General features: G+C 37.3%; 1 protein-coding gene and 1 pseudogene across 5 annotated transcripts in view; both read right to left on the reverse strand.

Moving 5' to 3' along the window:
- The window catches only part of FANCI (FA complementation group I), an 85,364-nt gene that overhangs the window by 28,168 nt on the left and 39,713 nt on the right, over positions 1 to 17,483 (reverse strand). For 4 of the 5 annotated variants that reach the window (XM_059912495.1, XM_059912496.1, XM_059912494.1 and 1 more), the window contains 7 exons: positions 12,902 to 13,032; positions 12,370 to 12,440; positions 11,400 to 11,514; positions 9,738 to 9,860; positions 5,287 to 5,355; positions 1,110 to 1,211; positions 8 to 181 (listed from right to left, as the gene is read on the reverse strand). In XM_059912495.1, the coding sequence (XP_059768478.1) occupies positions 8 to 181; positions 1,110 to 1,211; positions 5,287 to 5,355; positions 9,738 to 9,860; positions 11,400 to 11,514; positions 12,370 to 12,440; positions 12,902 to 13,032 (785 nt within the window). The remainder of the gene's footprint in view (positions 1 to 7; positions 182 to 1,109; positions 1,212 to 5,286; positions 5,356 to 9,737; positions 9,861 to 11,399; positions 11,515 to 12,369; positions 12,441 to 12,901; positions 13,033 to 17,483) is intronic. The other variant, XM_059912497.1, reaches the window with a different exon arrangement.
- Positions 5,949 to 6,630, reverse strand: LOC132360331 (YEATS domain-containing protein 4-like; annotated as a pseudogene).

Here is a 17,483-nt window from a genome sequence, read left to right on the forward strand (position 1 = left end):
CAATTACCAGTTCAAAGTCCTCTAGTTCACTCTTAATCATTCTACTAGTAATAGACTCCAACATATCATCTAAGTCTTGGTAGAATCCCTCTTCTTCCTCCTCCTCTTCTTCCTGCTGTAGGGGTATCACTCTACTCTTATACCAGGCCAAACAGTGTTGAATACAACATAGCAGACAATCCTGCAGAAGAAAATAATAATTGAATATTCTTGTTAAAGGATAACCTATGAAGCTGTTGATAATCAACAAATAATCCTTATCTATAAGGCTAAAGTAAGTTATTCATTAGCATCACAAGTTAAGTCAATCTGGATTAACAAAACCGGAAAAAAAATAATTGAACTAACAGAGGCATTGTTTTCTGGCCTTTCCCAAAGGCACTGGCTTCATAAGTAGCTGACACCTAAGAATGCAAGAGATGTGCTGCCTCTGATCTGGTACAAACACCATGGAGCCAGGTTGTGAAATTAAATCCTCTCTAGCTCCTTTGAGTCCCAGAGGCTATTCTAAAGATAGGGGTTTATGTTGAGGGAATCTTTGGGAGACCAATCTTTAGCATCTCTGATCCAGGCTGAGGACATCTCAGTTATAAGTCACTTGGGATGAGAGAGTTTCAGTTTTTATCTTTTCTTCTCTTTCTGAGGCTAGACAACTAGAATAGAAAACCAACCTGTCCTAGTTCCTCTGAAGGTTCGACAGAATGCCAATTCTTAGCTCAGCCTAAATCATATACCCCAGACTAATGAAGCAGGTCCCCTGGGTTCATCTGCTTCTGGGCGACCTCCTTCTCTCCATTCTAAAGTATATTTATTTAGTATATGTAATCAAAGAGCCATAAACGGGAGATAAAATGCTCCTTGGGAGAAACAATGGATGCCTTGATTTAGTAAAGTGCTGACATGCAGGTATCTTACCAAGAAAACCAAGGTGAAGATGGGTCAGAAAAGATAAGCAGGTAAGAGTTAAGAGTAAAAATTCATTGGGAGTACCAGGAAGAGCGCTTCACAGGGGAAGGTATCTGTTTCTGAAGATCAACCATATCAACAGGGCTGATAGTTTTACTTAAGAGTAAAAATAATGGTTCTGGGAGGAGGGAAAAAAGTCTCACCAGTGGTTCCTGTAGAGAGATCTGATCTCCTTGGGTCAGAATACAAGCTTCTAATTTCAGAGGTGGCAGCATATCAGGTTCTGGCTCATAGACTTGTTTTAACTGTGTATAGTAAGGAAAAAGATACCATGGCTTATGAATTTTTTTCACTTTTTTAGCGGGTCAAGCTAATGGCACCTTTAATGCTTTCTAAGACATTATTTCCCAACTGTCCAAAAAACATTGCAGCAAAATTTGTGTTGCTTTGGCTCAACCATATCCTTTGCCCTTGCTTTAGGCACTGTACTAACTGAGATCTTCTCTCCTATTTCCACTTCATAACCTCTCCTATAAAACATCATACTCTCTCACACCAATTCCTAAATTTGTATAGGCAATCAGCATTTTCAGTATAGCTTGAAGGTTAAGAATATAGGCTCTACCTGTGCTCTAGAGCCTGGGAGCCACAACTACTGAGTCCACGTGCCACAACTACTGAAGCCCGCAGGCCTAGAGCCCGTGCTCCGCAACAAGAGAAGCCACCGCAATGAGAAGCCCGCTCACCGCAACCAAGAGTAGCCCCCCTCGCTGCAACTAGAGGAAGCCTGCGCACAGCAACGAAGACCCAACGCAGCCATAAAAAAAAAAAAAAAAAAAAAAGAATATAGGCTCTAGAGTCAGACTGGCTGAGTCTAAAATCCCAGTACAACCACTTATTAATTCAATAAAGGTATCCATGCCTTGGTTCCTCATCTGTGAAATGAGGATATTATTAATATAAATGTATAAATTCATATAAGGATTAAACATGCTAACACACGTAAAGAGCTTCAAATACTACTTGGCACATAACAGAGCTCAAAAAACTGTTAGTTAACTCAGCCATAAAAAAGAATGAAATAATGCCATTTACAGCAACAAAGATGGACCCAGAGATTATCATACTAAGTGAAGTAAGTCAGACTGAGAAAGACAAATACTATATGATATCACTTATATGTGGAATCTAAAATATGATACAAATGAACTTACTTACAAAACAAACAGACTCACAGATACAGAAAACAAACTTATGGCTCCCAAAGGGGAAAGAGGGGGTATAAATTACGACTTTGGGATTAGCAAATACCAACTACTGTATATAAGATAAATAAACAACAAGATCCTACTGTATAGCACAGGGAACTATACTGAATATCCTGTAATAAATCATAATGGAAAAGAATATGAAAAAGAATATATATATAACTGAATCACTTTGCTGTACACCAGAAACTAACACAACATTGTAAATCAACTATACTTCCATTAAAAAAAAAGTTAGTTATCATTTTTCTCTTTTTTAACTTTTGGGAGTCTGTAGAATTTTACAGGTCCACATACTAACCTAAGTTGGGAAGCACTGGTCTATGCCTTCAGTCATAATTTGCAATGTTAAATGTGCAAATGTAGATGGACTGATCATTACAGTTTGACAGACACAATATAACAGGATACAGATTTTATATAGGATCAGGTCCAAGGCCCACTGAAAAGCTTTTGATGAATAGTATAGGACCTTCCAATAATTTCTCCACATCTGAGACCTTACTTTCAAATGGAGCTTCTTTAGCAGAATTATCACAAAGCAACGGCATAAAAAGGAGGGAGAGGGAGAGAAAGAGCAGTTCCATTTATAGCAAAATGGTGGACTAGGGTTTAGAGAAATCCTCAAGGTAAAGAACGGTAAATAATATTGCATTAAAAATTTTATATAGACATATTTATTAAATAGATAGCTAAGAGGAAAGGAAAAGGAAAGTAAAAAGGAATCATGAAATTAAAGACAAGGCCTAGCTAGGGCCCTCATGGGGTGGAGGTTGGATCAGAAACCTTCACATAAAGCTCGAATTCTCAGAAGGAGATATTCTTAGTGGATAAACCTAAAAAAATAAATCCACCACATGGAGGAAGATGGTAGAGGGATATGTACCTGCCTAACTGACCCCTGACTTTAGGTGAAGGGGGAAAAATGTCTCTCCTGGGACTTTCTAACCACAAGCCAGTCTCCAAATGTAGATGGGGCTAGAATTCACACTACTTGTGTAGTCCGAAAAATCAAAAGCCAAAAATTTAGCTGAAAGTTTAAAGAAAGATAACATATAACTTTGAAAAAAGTTAAGGGAAAAAATGGAAAAAAGGAAATAGAGACAATTTCAAATTTTACATAAACTAGAAAAAGAGGGAACATCCCTAATCATTTTATTAAGCTCATATTAAACCAAGGAAGTTCAGTATGAGAAATGAAAATTACAGGCCATTCCCTCTTATAAACATATATGTAAAAGTCCTAAATGAATACCAAACTCAGTAGTGTATAAAAAAGGTAATATATCATCATCAATTTGAGTTCATCCCAGGAATGCAATTTTTTTTTTGGCCGTGCCACACGGCAGGCAGGATCTTAGCTCCCTGATGACCAGGGATGGAATCCGCGCCCCCTGCAGTTGGAAGTGCGGAGTCTTAACCACTGGACTGCCAGGGAAGTCCCCCCGCCATGTTGTTTTAAAAGATTAAATAATATAATTCATCACAGTAATAGGTTAAAGGAGTAAAATCATAATGGTCATCTCAATAGATACAAAAATGTATTTGATAAAATTCAACATACATTCAAGAGTAAAACAACAGATCTGAAATGGCAGAGGAGAAAGTAAACTTGAAGATAGATTACAAGAAAATATCAAATCTGAAGAAAATAGTGTAAAAACATTGAGGAAAAATGAGCCAACTCTCAGAGATCTGTGGAACAGTATCAGGCATTCCAACATACATACCAATGAAGTCCCAGAAGGAAAGGAGAGAAAAGGGGGATAGAAAAAAATATTTGATGAAATAATCAGTGGACATTTCTCAAATTTGGTGACAAGCATCAACTTAGAGATCCAAAAAGCTTAATCAACTCCAAATAGGAGAAAAACATGCTTGGACTCTTGAGCTAGACGATCTGAGTTCAAATCCCAGCTCTCTGCCGCTAATTAACTGTGTGACCTTGGGCAAATTAAATTACTTAACCTCTCAGACCCTTAAAATATAAATCTGTAAAATGGAGATGACAGTTCTTATTTCACAGGGTTTTGTGAGGACTAAATGAGATCATCCACCATATAGTGCTGCATAAATTGCTTGGCCTTCTATAAGTGCTAAACATTAGGTACTGTTGTTATTACTATTAGTACATAATAGTATCTTGAACTCTCTCAATATATAAAAAGATTCACGTAATGAAATATTATTTAGCCATAAAAAGGAATGCAGCACTGATACATGCTACAACATGGATGACTCCTGAAAACATCATGTTAAGTGAAAGAAGTCAGTCACAAAAGACCACACACTGTATGAATCCATTTACATGAAATGTCCAGAATAGGCAAGTCTATAGAGACAGAAAGAAGATAAGTGATTGCTTAGGGGTAGGAGGATGGGGGAAGGATGGGAGAATTAGAGGGTGGTAGCTAAATGGCGTAGGGTTTTTTTTCCTGAGGTGATAAAATGTTCTCAAATTGATTATGGTGATGGTTGCACAACTCTGCAAATATATGAGTTATATTTTTTTAAATGGGTGAACTGCATGGTATGTGAATTATATCACCACAAAACTGTTATTAAACTGTTATTAAAAAAACATTCAAATAAATGCTTAATGAATAAACGTTGAGTAAAAGGTCTTATTTACAGCAGATATTCTCCAGTTGAATTCTTCTCATCTTGATATTCCTCTGAAATATTTCATAATTTAAAGCTTTTTTTAAAACTGAGAAATACAGAAAATAACCTAATAGACACTCATGAATATGTCACTCAGATTTAACAAATGTCAATATTGTGCTATATTTTCTCCAAATCTCTCTTTTTCTTCTTTCAGAAATAAACATAACAGATAAAGCTGCTGATGGCCTCTATACAAATGGTTCTTCAGAGCGTCCTTCTAACTTAGGATGTAGACTGTTAACTGAGAGGGATAACTGTCACATAATGGCAATAAGTGGTGATTAAAATAAAACAACATGAAATAGCATCACATACCTCAGGCATGGTCACAATGTACCACTGCACTAGTTGGGAACTATTTCATATTTTGAAAATTATGAAGAATGTCAATCGCCTCTTAATGCCTTAGTATCTGTTCCCTTATATCCATAAAAATACATTTTACCTGTGAGAGCAGAGTTTGCATGATTGAATTAGCCAGCTGAGAATTTCTTCGAAGGACATCATAGAACCCCTAAAAGGAATCAAACAGAGGACAAATAAGCTCTTTGATGAATAAATGAACAACAATATCCTAACAGATTTAGGTCTATGATCCATTACAAGGTAATTTTTTTTTTTTTTTTCCAGCATCTGTAAACTACATTCATAGAGTGCTTACTGGGCACATCAGATACAAAAGAGTTGGGACGGGGGCAGGTAAGAACTTAAGAAATTAAATATACACATTAATTTTGCCACTAATTTAACTACTAGGGAAGTACAAATTTGTACAAGTTATACTTTATAGTGAAATTTTGATATCTGTCAAAAGGATAAGTTATACATACAATGCAGTAAAAAATGTTTTAAAACTGTGCTTAGTATCACAGAACTACCCCGAAATGGGTTGATAAAATGCCTATACAGCACTATACAGATATATTTCACATTAAAGATTGCTTGTAAAGTACAAATACTTTGACCCCATTGCTGAGAAATCTATGGCTGACAACTATGTGTGCAGTTCCTCTAAGAAACATCGCACGCAGTATTTGTAGTCCATCTCTCCTTTAAACTCCACTTTATTTTTAGTTTCACTTCCTAACGAGTTCTCTTCAGAATCGTTTATATTTCTTTTGTCTGATCATCTTCTTTGAGTTTCCTGATTTCATTTTTTAAACAATTTATAGTTTCACGACTTGCTTTTAATCTCTCTTTAAGCTCTGCAATTTCAAAGTTTGTTTTTTTTCCCCACAGCTTCTAATTTTTCTCTGGTTTTCACTTCAAGTTCTGCAAATTCTGTTTCATGCTTATAGGCTCCTAAGGTAAGCTGACGAGATGTTGTTAATAATTGTAGCATCACTGCTGTTGGGTCTTGAAATATTTCATCATAGAACTCTGAAACCACTGTCTTTTTTCCCAGCATTGCATTGGTGTCTGATTGAAATAGCTTTAATAAATGATACAGGGTTACAGGTCTTTCATTAGGATCAATGAAAAATATTTTGATGATTATTTCGAATTCACCCCAACCTGTTTCAGTAATTTCATATGGAGGCTTAGTAACAACTCTTAAAGGATTGCCATAGCTTTCATGTAATTTAAATTGGATTTTCTTCACATATGCTGACATATCCTCATTTCTGTATGGTTTTACATATACTGTCCACTGATGGGTGTGCCCATCCTCTTCTCTTTTCTTTCCACAATATGGAGCAACATTACCATAAACTATTGGTTTAACGACCGTAACCCCCTTCACTCTCCCGCCGGAGTCAGGCTCAAATTCGGCCATTCTCTTGAACATACTGTCCTACAGAAGAAGCCGCGACTGCCAGGGAAAGAGACTGGGGCCAGCGGACTCGCCGCTCCGCTCCTCCCGCGCAGGCCCAAGGAGGAGGGTTTCTGGCCGAAGGAAGACGAGTCAGCAGTGCTCAGTGTGCTGAGGAATCGCCAACGCCTCACGGCAGAGGGCGTCGCGGAAGCCCATTCAGCCCCACGCGGGAGGAGAGCAGGACGGGAAGGGTGGCAGTTACAATATAATTTTTAAAATTTGGAGGTAGATAAGATTGAGATTTTTTTTTTTTTGATATGGATGACTGTGCAGAAAAGAGTTATTAACACAGTGGTCTGAGACTGCTACCCTTAGAAAGGTCTGCTTCCAAGGTTGGCCCTTGGCTGGTGGCTGGGAATTTGCCTGGTAAACAGTTTTTTCCTATACTGATATAAAACTCCCTAAACAATGAGAAGCTTACTGTGCCTCAACTGTTTGTACAAACAATATAGTTTATGCTGAAAACCTGATTTCCTTCTGGGAGTTAGGAATTTTGGTACATGCTACTAAGTAAAGGTGCCTATGTGACCAGCTGCCAATAAAAAACCTTGGGTGCTAATAAGCTTCCCTAGTAGAATACGCTTTGCATATGTTATCACAACTTATTTGAATATGCTTTGCATACGTTATCACAACTCATTTGCTGGAAGAATTAAGTGCATCCTGTGCAATCTCACTTGGAGAGGACTCTTAGAAGCTTGCACCTGGTCTCCTGTGGACTTCACCCTATGTGCCTCACGCCTCTGTTTTTTGCTTTGTATCCTTTAACTCTAAATCTCAGCCATGAGAACAAATTTACGCTCAGTTTGATCAGTCCTTCTAAAGAAATCTTTAAACACAGAGGTGGTTTTGGGGACCCCCAATACAACAAACAATTGTTCCAGCACCGTTTGTTGAAAAGACCATCCTCTCTCCACTGAATTACCTTGGGATCTCCGTCAAAACTCCACTGACCAGGGACGTCGTTGGTGGTGCAGTGGTTAAGAATCTGCCTGCCAATGCAGGGGACACAGGTTCGAGCCCTGGTCCGGGAAGATCCCACATGTCGCAGAGCAACTAAGCCCACATGCCACAACTACTGAAGCCCGCCTAGAGCCCGTACTCCGCAACAAGAGAAGCCACCGCAATGAGAAGCCCGCGCACCGTAACGAAGAGTAGCCCCCGCTCACTGTAATTAAGAGAAAGCCTGCGCGCAGCAACGAAGACCCAACGCAGCCCAAAAATAAATTAATTAAAAAAAAAAAAAGAAAAAACTCAACTGACCAACTTTATACTTGTTCAATTGTTTTGTTCATTTTAGGTGGTTTACACTCCACATAAATTTTATTATTATATATATTTTAAATTTATTTATTTATTTTTGGCTGCACTGGGCCTTCGTTGCTGTGCGTGGGCTTCCTCTAGTTGCAGAGAGTGGGGGCTACTCTTTGTTGCGGTGCGCGGGCTTCTCATTGTGGTGGCTTCTCTTGTTGCAGAGCACGGGCTCTAGAGCACAGGCTCAGTAGTTGTGGCGCACAGACTTAGTTGCTCCGCGGCACGTGGGATCCTCCCGGACCAGGGCTCGAACCCGTGTCCCCTGCATTGACAGGCAGATTCTTAACCCCTGTGCCACCAGGGAAGTCCAAGATATTTTTAATTATTAAAAAAAATTCAATGCTTGCCTGAGTATGCCAGTAGACTTTAAAATGTTCTAATTTTTAACCCAGCAATGTGGTCAAATATTCAGGTACAACAACATTCATGGTGAAAAACTGGAAACAACAGAAATGCTCCAAAACAGTTAAATAAATTACTGTATACATAAAGAACACTTTTTAGCATTAAAAATTATGTGTCAAAGAACATTTAATGAAATGGGAAAATACTTAAAACATAATATTAAGAGATAAAAGCTAGATAAATCTTATGATTCCAATTTTGTATAAATATACATATATGAGTGCTGGGATTAGTAATAATATTTTAAAAAATATTTTCCTGTATTTTCTACAATGAACCTGAAAAATCCGATGTCTGGTACAGTGCCTGGCAACCACTGTAGCTCAATAAATGTTATTTTAAAAAGGGCAAATAAAAGTATTACAATAGCTGTTCTCTGAAATGACTTCCACTTAATCTATTTGCTAGATTATCTAATGCTCGCCATCCTATAAAATACGTATGCTGAAGTACACAGCATACTAAATGCTAGCAATTGTAGTGCAATCCCTCATGACTGCAAACTTCTGTTCCCACTGGCTGAATTATATCCTAATCACAAGTCAGTAGTAATATTTGTTCCACTCAGTTTTTGCTAATTGTACCATCATTGTTAATTATGTGATCTAACCAGACATTCTGTAAACTGTTGGAAACCAAGTGCAAAACGAAAAAGAAGTTGTTTCTGGGAATTCCCTGGCCGTCCAGTGGTTGGGACTCTGCATTTTCACTGCCGAGGGCACAGGTTCAATCCCTGGTCGGGGAACTAAGATCCCACAAGCCATGTGGCATGGCCAAAAACAACAACAACAACGAAAAAACGAGAAGTTGCTTTTATAAAAACTAAGTTGAATGTTTTGGAAAGACTTAATAAAAGTAAATCTCTAAAACCAATTTCTGATGAATTAGGGGTAAGACAATTCTAAAAACTTAGGGGAAAAACTGAACATATCTAGAAGATTTCTATACTAAGACTGTATCTGAAGTGTCTTAAAGTTTTTATCCTACTTTACGTAAGCAAAACCTTGAAATTATAGGCAATACATTAAAGTTATGGTTTGTCTGAGAGACAGGAAGTTCCAAATGGCAGACTCATACTCAAAACCAAAAGAACTTGGCCTTAAAACTAAAGACTGGTAAATTAACAGTACATTTAAATATTTCAAATTAAAATAAAACATTTAAGGTGTTTTAACTATTCTTTATGATTCCTCACCTTAAACAACTTTTTGGCTAAGCATCACTAACTACTGGTCCTAACTGCATTAAATAAGAGCATACCTACTGTACTTTGATAATCAGAAAAAAAATTATTAAAATTAAACGGATTATTAGTGGAGTTGGGGAGGGAAGTACTACATCTCTTCACTCTGCTGATTTACCTCATAAAGCATGAGTCGAACATCAGCCTGCTGGCCTAAGCATCTCCTCAAACTATCCATGATCTCAAGGCAAAAGGTTTCATTGGCGACAGAATTGTAACGGCTATGGACATCCACATGGACCTGAAAAGAAGAGAGGCCAGTTCATGTCTATCTTACCAGAGTAAGTAGTTTCTATTAAGGGGGTAAAATGAGCTGATGTACTTGGTCAAAGAACCTTACATTTAGCTTTCCCCATATGCCAAAACCCAGGACTGAGGCCGACATTATAATCATTATTAGGCCATGATAAGTTATCACTCTTATTCTAGTTCGGACTAAGAGAATTTTCAAGCACTTAAAAAAATTAACTCTTCCTTATTCCTTAAGATTTTCCTTGGCAATGTCACCTGCTTAGGAAGGCACACAGATTATTTCATGCCTCTAGACTTCAGTAGTCATAATAAACTTGATTTTACATAAAAGGTCTAAAAGACTTCCTTAAATGTCTTCAATAGCTAGAAGAATTGAGCTCTTTTTGGTTCCGTGAACTCCTGAGAGTTTTAGAGGTAGGTAGTTGTTTTGTTTTGGACTTGACAAAGAATAACACTGCTTGTTTGATTCACATAATAAATTCAGACATTATAGACCAAGAACTCCTAATCCTTACTTCAGGCATCTTAGTGAGGAAGTTAATACTGACTGAGGTCAAATCCCAGTTCTACCCATTACTGGCCATATCACCTTGGGCAAGTTATTTAACCTCTCTCAGTCTCAGTTTTCTTACCCTTAAATTGGGGATAATAACAATACATAAATGATACCCAGTGTTAATAATATTTAATCTATGCCATATGTTATAAACAAAAGTTTTGTATAGTTATACCAGAGCAATAAAGGATTCTTAATGAAACTGGTAAACAGATACGTCTCTTATTTACAAATCGTATATTACTGAATTTAAATGACAAAGACAATTTTATTGCTGCAAAACCTAGATTATCAAATTACTGTAAAAAGTTTTGTTTTCTCAGGTTACAGGTTTTAATAGATGTGCAAAGTAAATAAACTATTAAAATTGGGGACAATAACAGTATTTAGCCTCAGAGAATTGCCGTGAAGATTAAATGAGAAAATAAATGTAAAGCACTTAGCATAGAGTCTAGCACAGTGCTGTCCAGTAGAAACACAATACAAATCACAAATGCAAGCCACATATATAATATTAAATTTTCTAGTAGCCAAATCAAAAAAGTAAAAAGAAACTGGTGAAATTAATTTTAATATTTTATTTAACCCAACACAGCCAAAATATTATCTCAACACATAATCAAAATAAAAAATTATTAATGAGATAGTTTACATTCTTTTATCTCACACAGAGTCTTCAAAATCCAGTGTGTGTTTTACACATAGAGCAACACTCAATTTGAACTAGCCACATTTCAATCAATATTCAGTTCAACAGTCACCTTGAGGCTAGGGACTACCATATTGAAAAGCACAGTTAACACACAGCAAATTTTCCATTAAAAAGTGTTGGCTGATATCATCATCATCATCAGACTCTCAGTTTCAGGATCATTTGTACAACCAGAACAGGACTAAAAGAAAAGAGTCTGCACATCATCAGCTCCTGCATCAGTGCACACACTATAAGCTGGTGTGAAAAAAAATCCTTACCTGGCTAATACCAATAGACTGACTGCACTGAGAAGACGACAAGCTGCCTAAAACTTTAAAGTTCTTCAGGAGCAGCAAAAACCCAGCAACTGCAGATTTTCGGGCATCAAGCTGGCTAGCTCAGGAATAGACACAGAAGAAGTTACCAAACAGTACTGATTTCACAGGAATAGGCTTCTGGGTCAGAAAAATTCAGTTAGTTCTGTACAGGAAGGGAATATGTATAAACAATGAAGCACAGAGCAAAATAAATTGAATTTATATACTCAAAATAAGGCATCAGCTGTTCACAGCAATTAGTAGTATAGGAATTCAGCTGAATTTTGCATTATCTACTTAACCTCATGACACTATCTATACTTTCCTCTATCCTGCTGACAAGTCTATGAGGGAAATGAGAACAAGAGTGCTGAAAGGCTGGACAATGGGTTGATAACTCAAATGTAAGTACTAAATTTAGCAAAGGAAATTGCTGATTTTCTCTGAGTTTAAAGGAGCACTTCCTTTCTTCATAGAGGAGTGCAGTGCTTGGTGCCTTATAAACCCTCCATCCAGAAAAATGATACACTCATCTCACTGAGGCTCAATGATTAATTCATGTTATAGATGCTACAATATACAACCTTGGCCTATCAGACATGCTTTTGGGTAAGGAGTAACAACAAACTGTCAGTTCTAGACTAGGGATAAATAGCATATGGCTACTTACTAGTTGCTCCTCTGAATATCCATGGGTGTATTATAATATGGCCAATGTGATATTAATTTGGTATCTTATCCTTAAAGTAACAAATGCTTCCCACATATTACCCATCTCATAATATCTTTAGGAGATGGTATTATCATCTCTAGCTTGGGTTAGGAATTTGCATGACTGCTGTGAACAGGTTGTACCAGAGATGACTGCAGAGAGGCCTCTAAGTAACATTAGAAAGCATCACTTCCTCAGATCTCATGGGTGGCTACATACCTGGCAAACATAGCTTTCCGAAGGACAAGTATCAAGGAGTCTCTTATTGACAAGCTGACTTTTAGAAGGGGCTGAAAGAGGAAGAATCAGTAGGTAAAAACAGCAATTTGTTTATTAGCCTTAGCACATTTCTACTCAATACTGTTACCATTTGGCTTTTATAAGAAAGTTTGGCTCTGTTTTATAAACAAGTTGCATTGTTTATTATACTTAGTAATAAGGACAATTTTATGTTTTGAAATACTAAATTGAAACTAGTTGTGAATACCTTTAAACCTACTGTCCTCAATTAATAATTTCCTAAGAGCCTTTCAATTACTTCACTAACTTGAAACTGAATCAAAGGGGAGAGAATAGCACTATGAAGAGGGGGTAAACTTGGAAAATAGACTCTATTTTAATAGAAAGTTTTATGTTCTAGAATCAAGGGAAACAGTATTTCTTACACGTACATATGTGTAAGAAATACATCAGACCTCCACTCGGCAGTTCAACCTCAGTTGTGGTAAGCTCCTTAGGAGTCAAGACTTACCTGCACTGCCTTCAGCAGCCCTTGTACGGTTTGAAGGGGCAGAAAGGACAAATAGTCAAAAGTTTCTGTGACTTTAGAAGAACAACTTTGAAGAACTAAGGGTGAATACATGATGATATTTGAAAGCAGGTCTGAAAAACAGAATCTATAATCAGTTGCCTCTAATAACTAAAAACGTTTCAAATAAAAGGAACATAAAATGGAGAAAGAAATGGTAAAAAGTTTTTTGTTTCTTTCTCAAATAAGCCAAGTACACTGCAATATAGATTTCTACTGATTCTATATATTAATACTTTAAGGTCAATGTAACCAGGATACTTGTAAAATTTCTTCTGTGATAGTGTAAGACTATAAAAATTAAACTGTCTAAAAGAAAGGAAGAAACCCATTATACTGCCTGAATACGTAGCACACATTGTCTTCATATTTTGAAACTGAAATAAATCAATAAATATTTATGAATTTCTATTATGTGCAAGCATAATAATATGGTCCTATAAGGAATATTCAAAAGCACAAAACCTGGTCTCTCTTCCTTCAAGAATGTTAATTTAGCTGGAAGTCAAGAAAAAAATATTTTAAAAGAATGAAAGAAGTAATAGAATGATATCAAAAATCTAATAATTCCAAACATTGTTTATTGTCTAGCAAATGGTAAAGAGAGAGTTTAAACAGGAGTGCAAAGGAAGAGATCATTATGAGATGGTGTGCTTTAGGAGAGCAAAGAGAAGAAGGAATTTAAGCTGGATTCTAAAAGATGGGTAACATTTAGATGCACAAAGAACTGGAAAGAACTATTATATTTAAAGGGAAAAGTACGAGTAAAAGTACAGGAAAGGCAAGTGTAAGACATATTCAGAGAATGGTGGGGAAATCTGTGGAGATAGGGTGAAGCATTCAGAAAAGTAAATAATGGAAGTTAATGCTGGAAAGGCAGGTTGGATCAAATTGTCAAGGACTTTTTTTTTTTTTTGGCCGTGGCACATGGTTTCTGGGATCTTAGTTCTGCGACCAGGCATCAAATCCAGGCCCATGGCAGTGAAAGCACTGAGTGCTAACCACTGGCCCGCCAGGGAATTCCATCAAGGACTTTAAATACCAGGATAAAGAGCTGGTAATTTATGAAAGAAGGTATTGGTGAGTTTTGAATGACAGAGTGGTATTTTAGGAATACTGATCTGGCGGCAATTTGCAAGGAGAATCACTGCAGAGAAAAAAGAAAGCAGGAAAACCAGTTAGGAAGCTGTGGTAGTAGTCTAAATGCAAGGTTATAAGACTGGGAATTAGGCAATGCGTGTACGTGTGTGGGGGAGGGCATAAAAAAGAAGAAAGAGGTAACAGTATGAGGGAAAGAATGAAAGAACTTAGGTACCAAGTGTATTTGAGAAGACTAAAAGGAATTCTAGCCTCTGAGACTCAGAGCCGCGTTTCAGATAACAGAAATAGGGACAACGGAAAGGGGAATTTGTTTGAAGGAAACAGTATTGCATTTGAAATAAAAGGAAAAAAAATACTAAATGGAAATATCCAGCAGGAATGAAGTCACTGAAGTACTGAACTAAGGAAAGAGGACAGTCTTGACATAAAGACTTGGGAGCCATGCCCACAAAAGACCCCACCAAAATAACTGAAATCATGAGAAGGGTATGATATCTGCAAGTGAGAGAATGTATAAAAAGAGGGACAGACACTGCCCACCAGGATGGAGTAAGAGTAACCAGATTTATCTTCCCACTTTAAACATCTACAACAAAACAAGCCAAATTACATGAAACAACAATTTTCAGACACCAGACAAGAAGCAGTACAGACAATGATCCCTGAGAGAGGGGAAATAAATGAGGAGAGGCTTATATAATTGCCCCATCTTACTGCCTGGAGAGTTTCTAGGCAGTAGCACAGAGAGGGGAGACTCAGAATCCAGCAGTCTTCCTGAGTTAGAGAGACAGAGTTGACAATTCAGGAAAGCCAAGGCAGCTAGAATTCACAGGGCAGAGTACCAGAAAGGAAAGAGCTGCATGGAAAGAGAGCCCTGGAGATGTGCAGGTAGCTCCCCTTGTATGTTAGCTGCATGCTAGTCAGTGCATCTGTATGAAAAAACAACCTGAAGTCAGGGAAAAAATCACAGGCAAGCAGTAGGCAAATCCATTCTCAGAGGTCATAAAGGACAGGAAATAGTTTATATTCACAACATCCACAGTGGAGACACCTCATAATATACAAGGAGCATTGCTTTAATTGTAGCACCAAGTTGGCCCTAGATTAAATGCTGTCTGGTCTTACATAACACAACATAAAAATAATCATAAAAAGGATTAAATGCTTTCCAAGAGACTTAAAGCTCAATAATATTTGAAGGAAAAAAAAATCCAGCAAATTAACAATGTGAAATTCACAGTGTCTGCCATCCAATCAAAATTATTAATCATGCAAAGAAGCAGGAAAACACAACTCATGACGAAGAGGAAATAAATCAATAAAAACAGATCAGAAATTACACAATGATAGAGTTAGTAGACAAGGACATTAAAAGAACTAAAATAAATATATGTTCAAGAAGGTAAGGGAAGGAAATTCCCTGGTGGTCCAGTGGTTAGGACTTGGTGCTCTCACTGCCAGGGGTCCAGCTTCGATCCCTGGTTGGGGAACTAAGATCCTGCAAGAAGATGTGGCACAGCAAAAAAAAAAAAAATAGGTAAGGGAAGCATGTTTAAAAAAAAGAGACAGGGAAGATATGGAAGACATAAATCAAACATCTAAAAATGAAAATTTTAATGGATAAGATCACTGCAGAAGATTTTGGAATTTGAATTTACAGCAATAAAAACTATCTAAAATGAAACACAAAGTAAAAAAGACTAAAGAAAGGATATCCATGAGCTGTGTAACAACTTACAGCCACTTAACATATGTGTAACTGGAGTTGCAGAAGACTGTGTGTGTGTGTGTCTGTGTGTGCGTGCGCGTGCACCAGTGAGGAAGAAGATGACAGAAAAAATTTTTTGAAGAGATAATGCCTGAAGAATTTTCAAACTTGATGAAAACCATAATCTTACAGATCCAAGCAGCTTAACAAACCTCAACCACAAGAAACATGAAGGAAACAACACTAAAGCACATCATAATTAAATTGCTTAAAACCACTGATAAAGAAGAAATCTAAAAAGAAAAAAGACATTATAAAGAGAAGAAAAAGAGAAGAATGAAAGCAGACTTTTCATTGGAAATGATGAAAGCCAAAATGCAGTACAGCAATATCTTTAAAGCACTAAAAGAAAAAAAGTCAGGCTTCCCTAGTGGCGCAGTGGTTAAGAATCTGCCTGCCAATGCAGGGGACACGGGTTCGAGCCCTGGTCTGGGAAGATCCCACATACCGCGGAGCAACTAAGCCCATGAGCCACAACTACTGAGCCTGTGCGTCTGGAGCTTGTGCTCTGCCACGGGAGAGGCCGCAACAGTGAGAGGCCGGCGCACTGCGATGAAGAGTGGCCCCCGCTTGCTGCAACTGTAGAAAGCCCTCGCACAGAAACGAAGACCCAACACAGCCAAAAATAAATAAATAAATTAATTAATTAAAAAACTAAAAAAAGAAAAAAAAAAGAAAAAAAGTCAATCTAGAATTCTATACCCAATGAAAATGTCTTTTAAGAAGTAACATGAAATGAAGACTTTTTTCTGATACACAGAAGAATTCATCGTCAGCAGATGAGCAGTATAAGAAAATTAAAGGCAGTCCTTCAGACAGAAAGAAAGTGATACTAGATAGAAATCTGGATTTACACAAAGGAAAAAGCACCAGAAATGGGAAACACATGGGTAAAAATAAAAAGACTTATTATTTTTAAAAATTCTTAAAAAGATAAATGTTTAAAGCTAAATTAGGGCTTCCCTGGTGGCGCAGTGGTTAAGAATCCGCCTGCCAATGCAGGGTACATGGGTTCGAGCCCTGGTCCGGGAAGATCCCTCATGCCGCGGAGCAACTAAGCCCATGTACCACAACTACAGAGCCTGTGCTCTAGAGCCTGTGAGCCATAACTACTGAGCCCGTGTGCCACAACAACTGAAGCCCGCATGCCCTAGAGCTCGTGCTCTGCAACAAGAGAAGCCACCGCAATGAGAAGCCCGAGCACCACAACAAAGAGTAGCCCCCACTCGCCGCAACTAGAGAAAGCCTGTGCACAGCAACAAAGACTCAATGCAGCCAAAGATTAAAAAAAAATAAAAATAAAAACAAGCTAAATTAACAACAATGTAGATATAATTCAATATACTGACAGAGAAGTAAAATGCATGAGAATGCACAAAAGCTACTGGAGTAGGGGTAAAAAATGGAAGTATACTGTTGTAATGCTCTTATACTATATGTAAAGAGGTATGCTACTACTTGAAGGTAGACTATGATAAGTTAAAGATGTATATCATAAACCCTAAAGCAACCCAAAAGAAAATAAAACAAGAGATATAACTATCAAATTAGCAAGATAAAACAGAATCATTAAAAACCAAAAAAACTCAATTCAAGAGAAGGGAGAAGAAAAAAAAAGGAACTAAAAACAGACAGACAAAGTAGAAAACAAATAGC

The sequence above is a fragment of the Balaenoptera ricei genome, chromosome 2, assembly GCF_028023285.1.
Source record: "Balaenoptera ricei isolate mBalRic1 chromosome 2, mBalRic1.hap2, whole genome shotgun sequence".
Classification (NCBI taxonomy): Eukaryota; Metazoa; Chordata; class Mammalia; order Artiodactyla; family Balaenopteridae; genus Balaenoptera; species Balaenoptera ricei.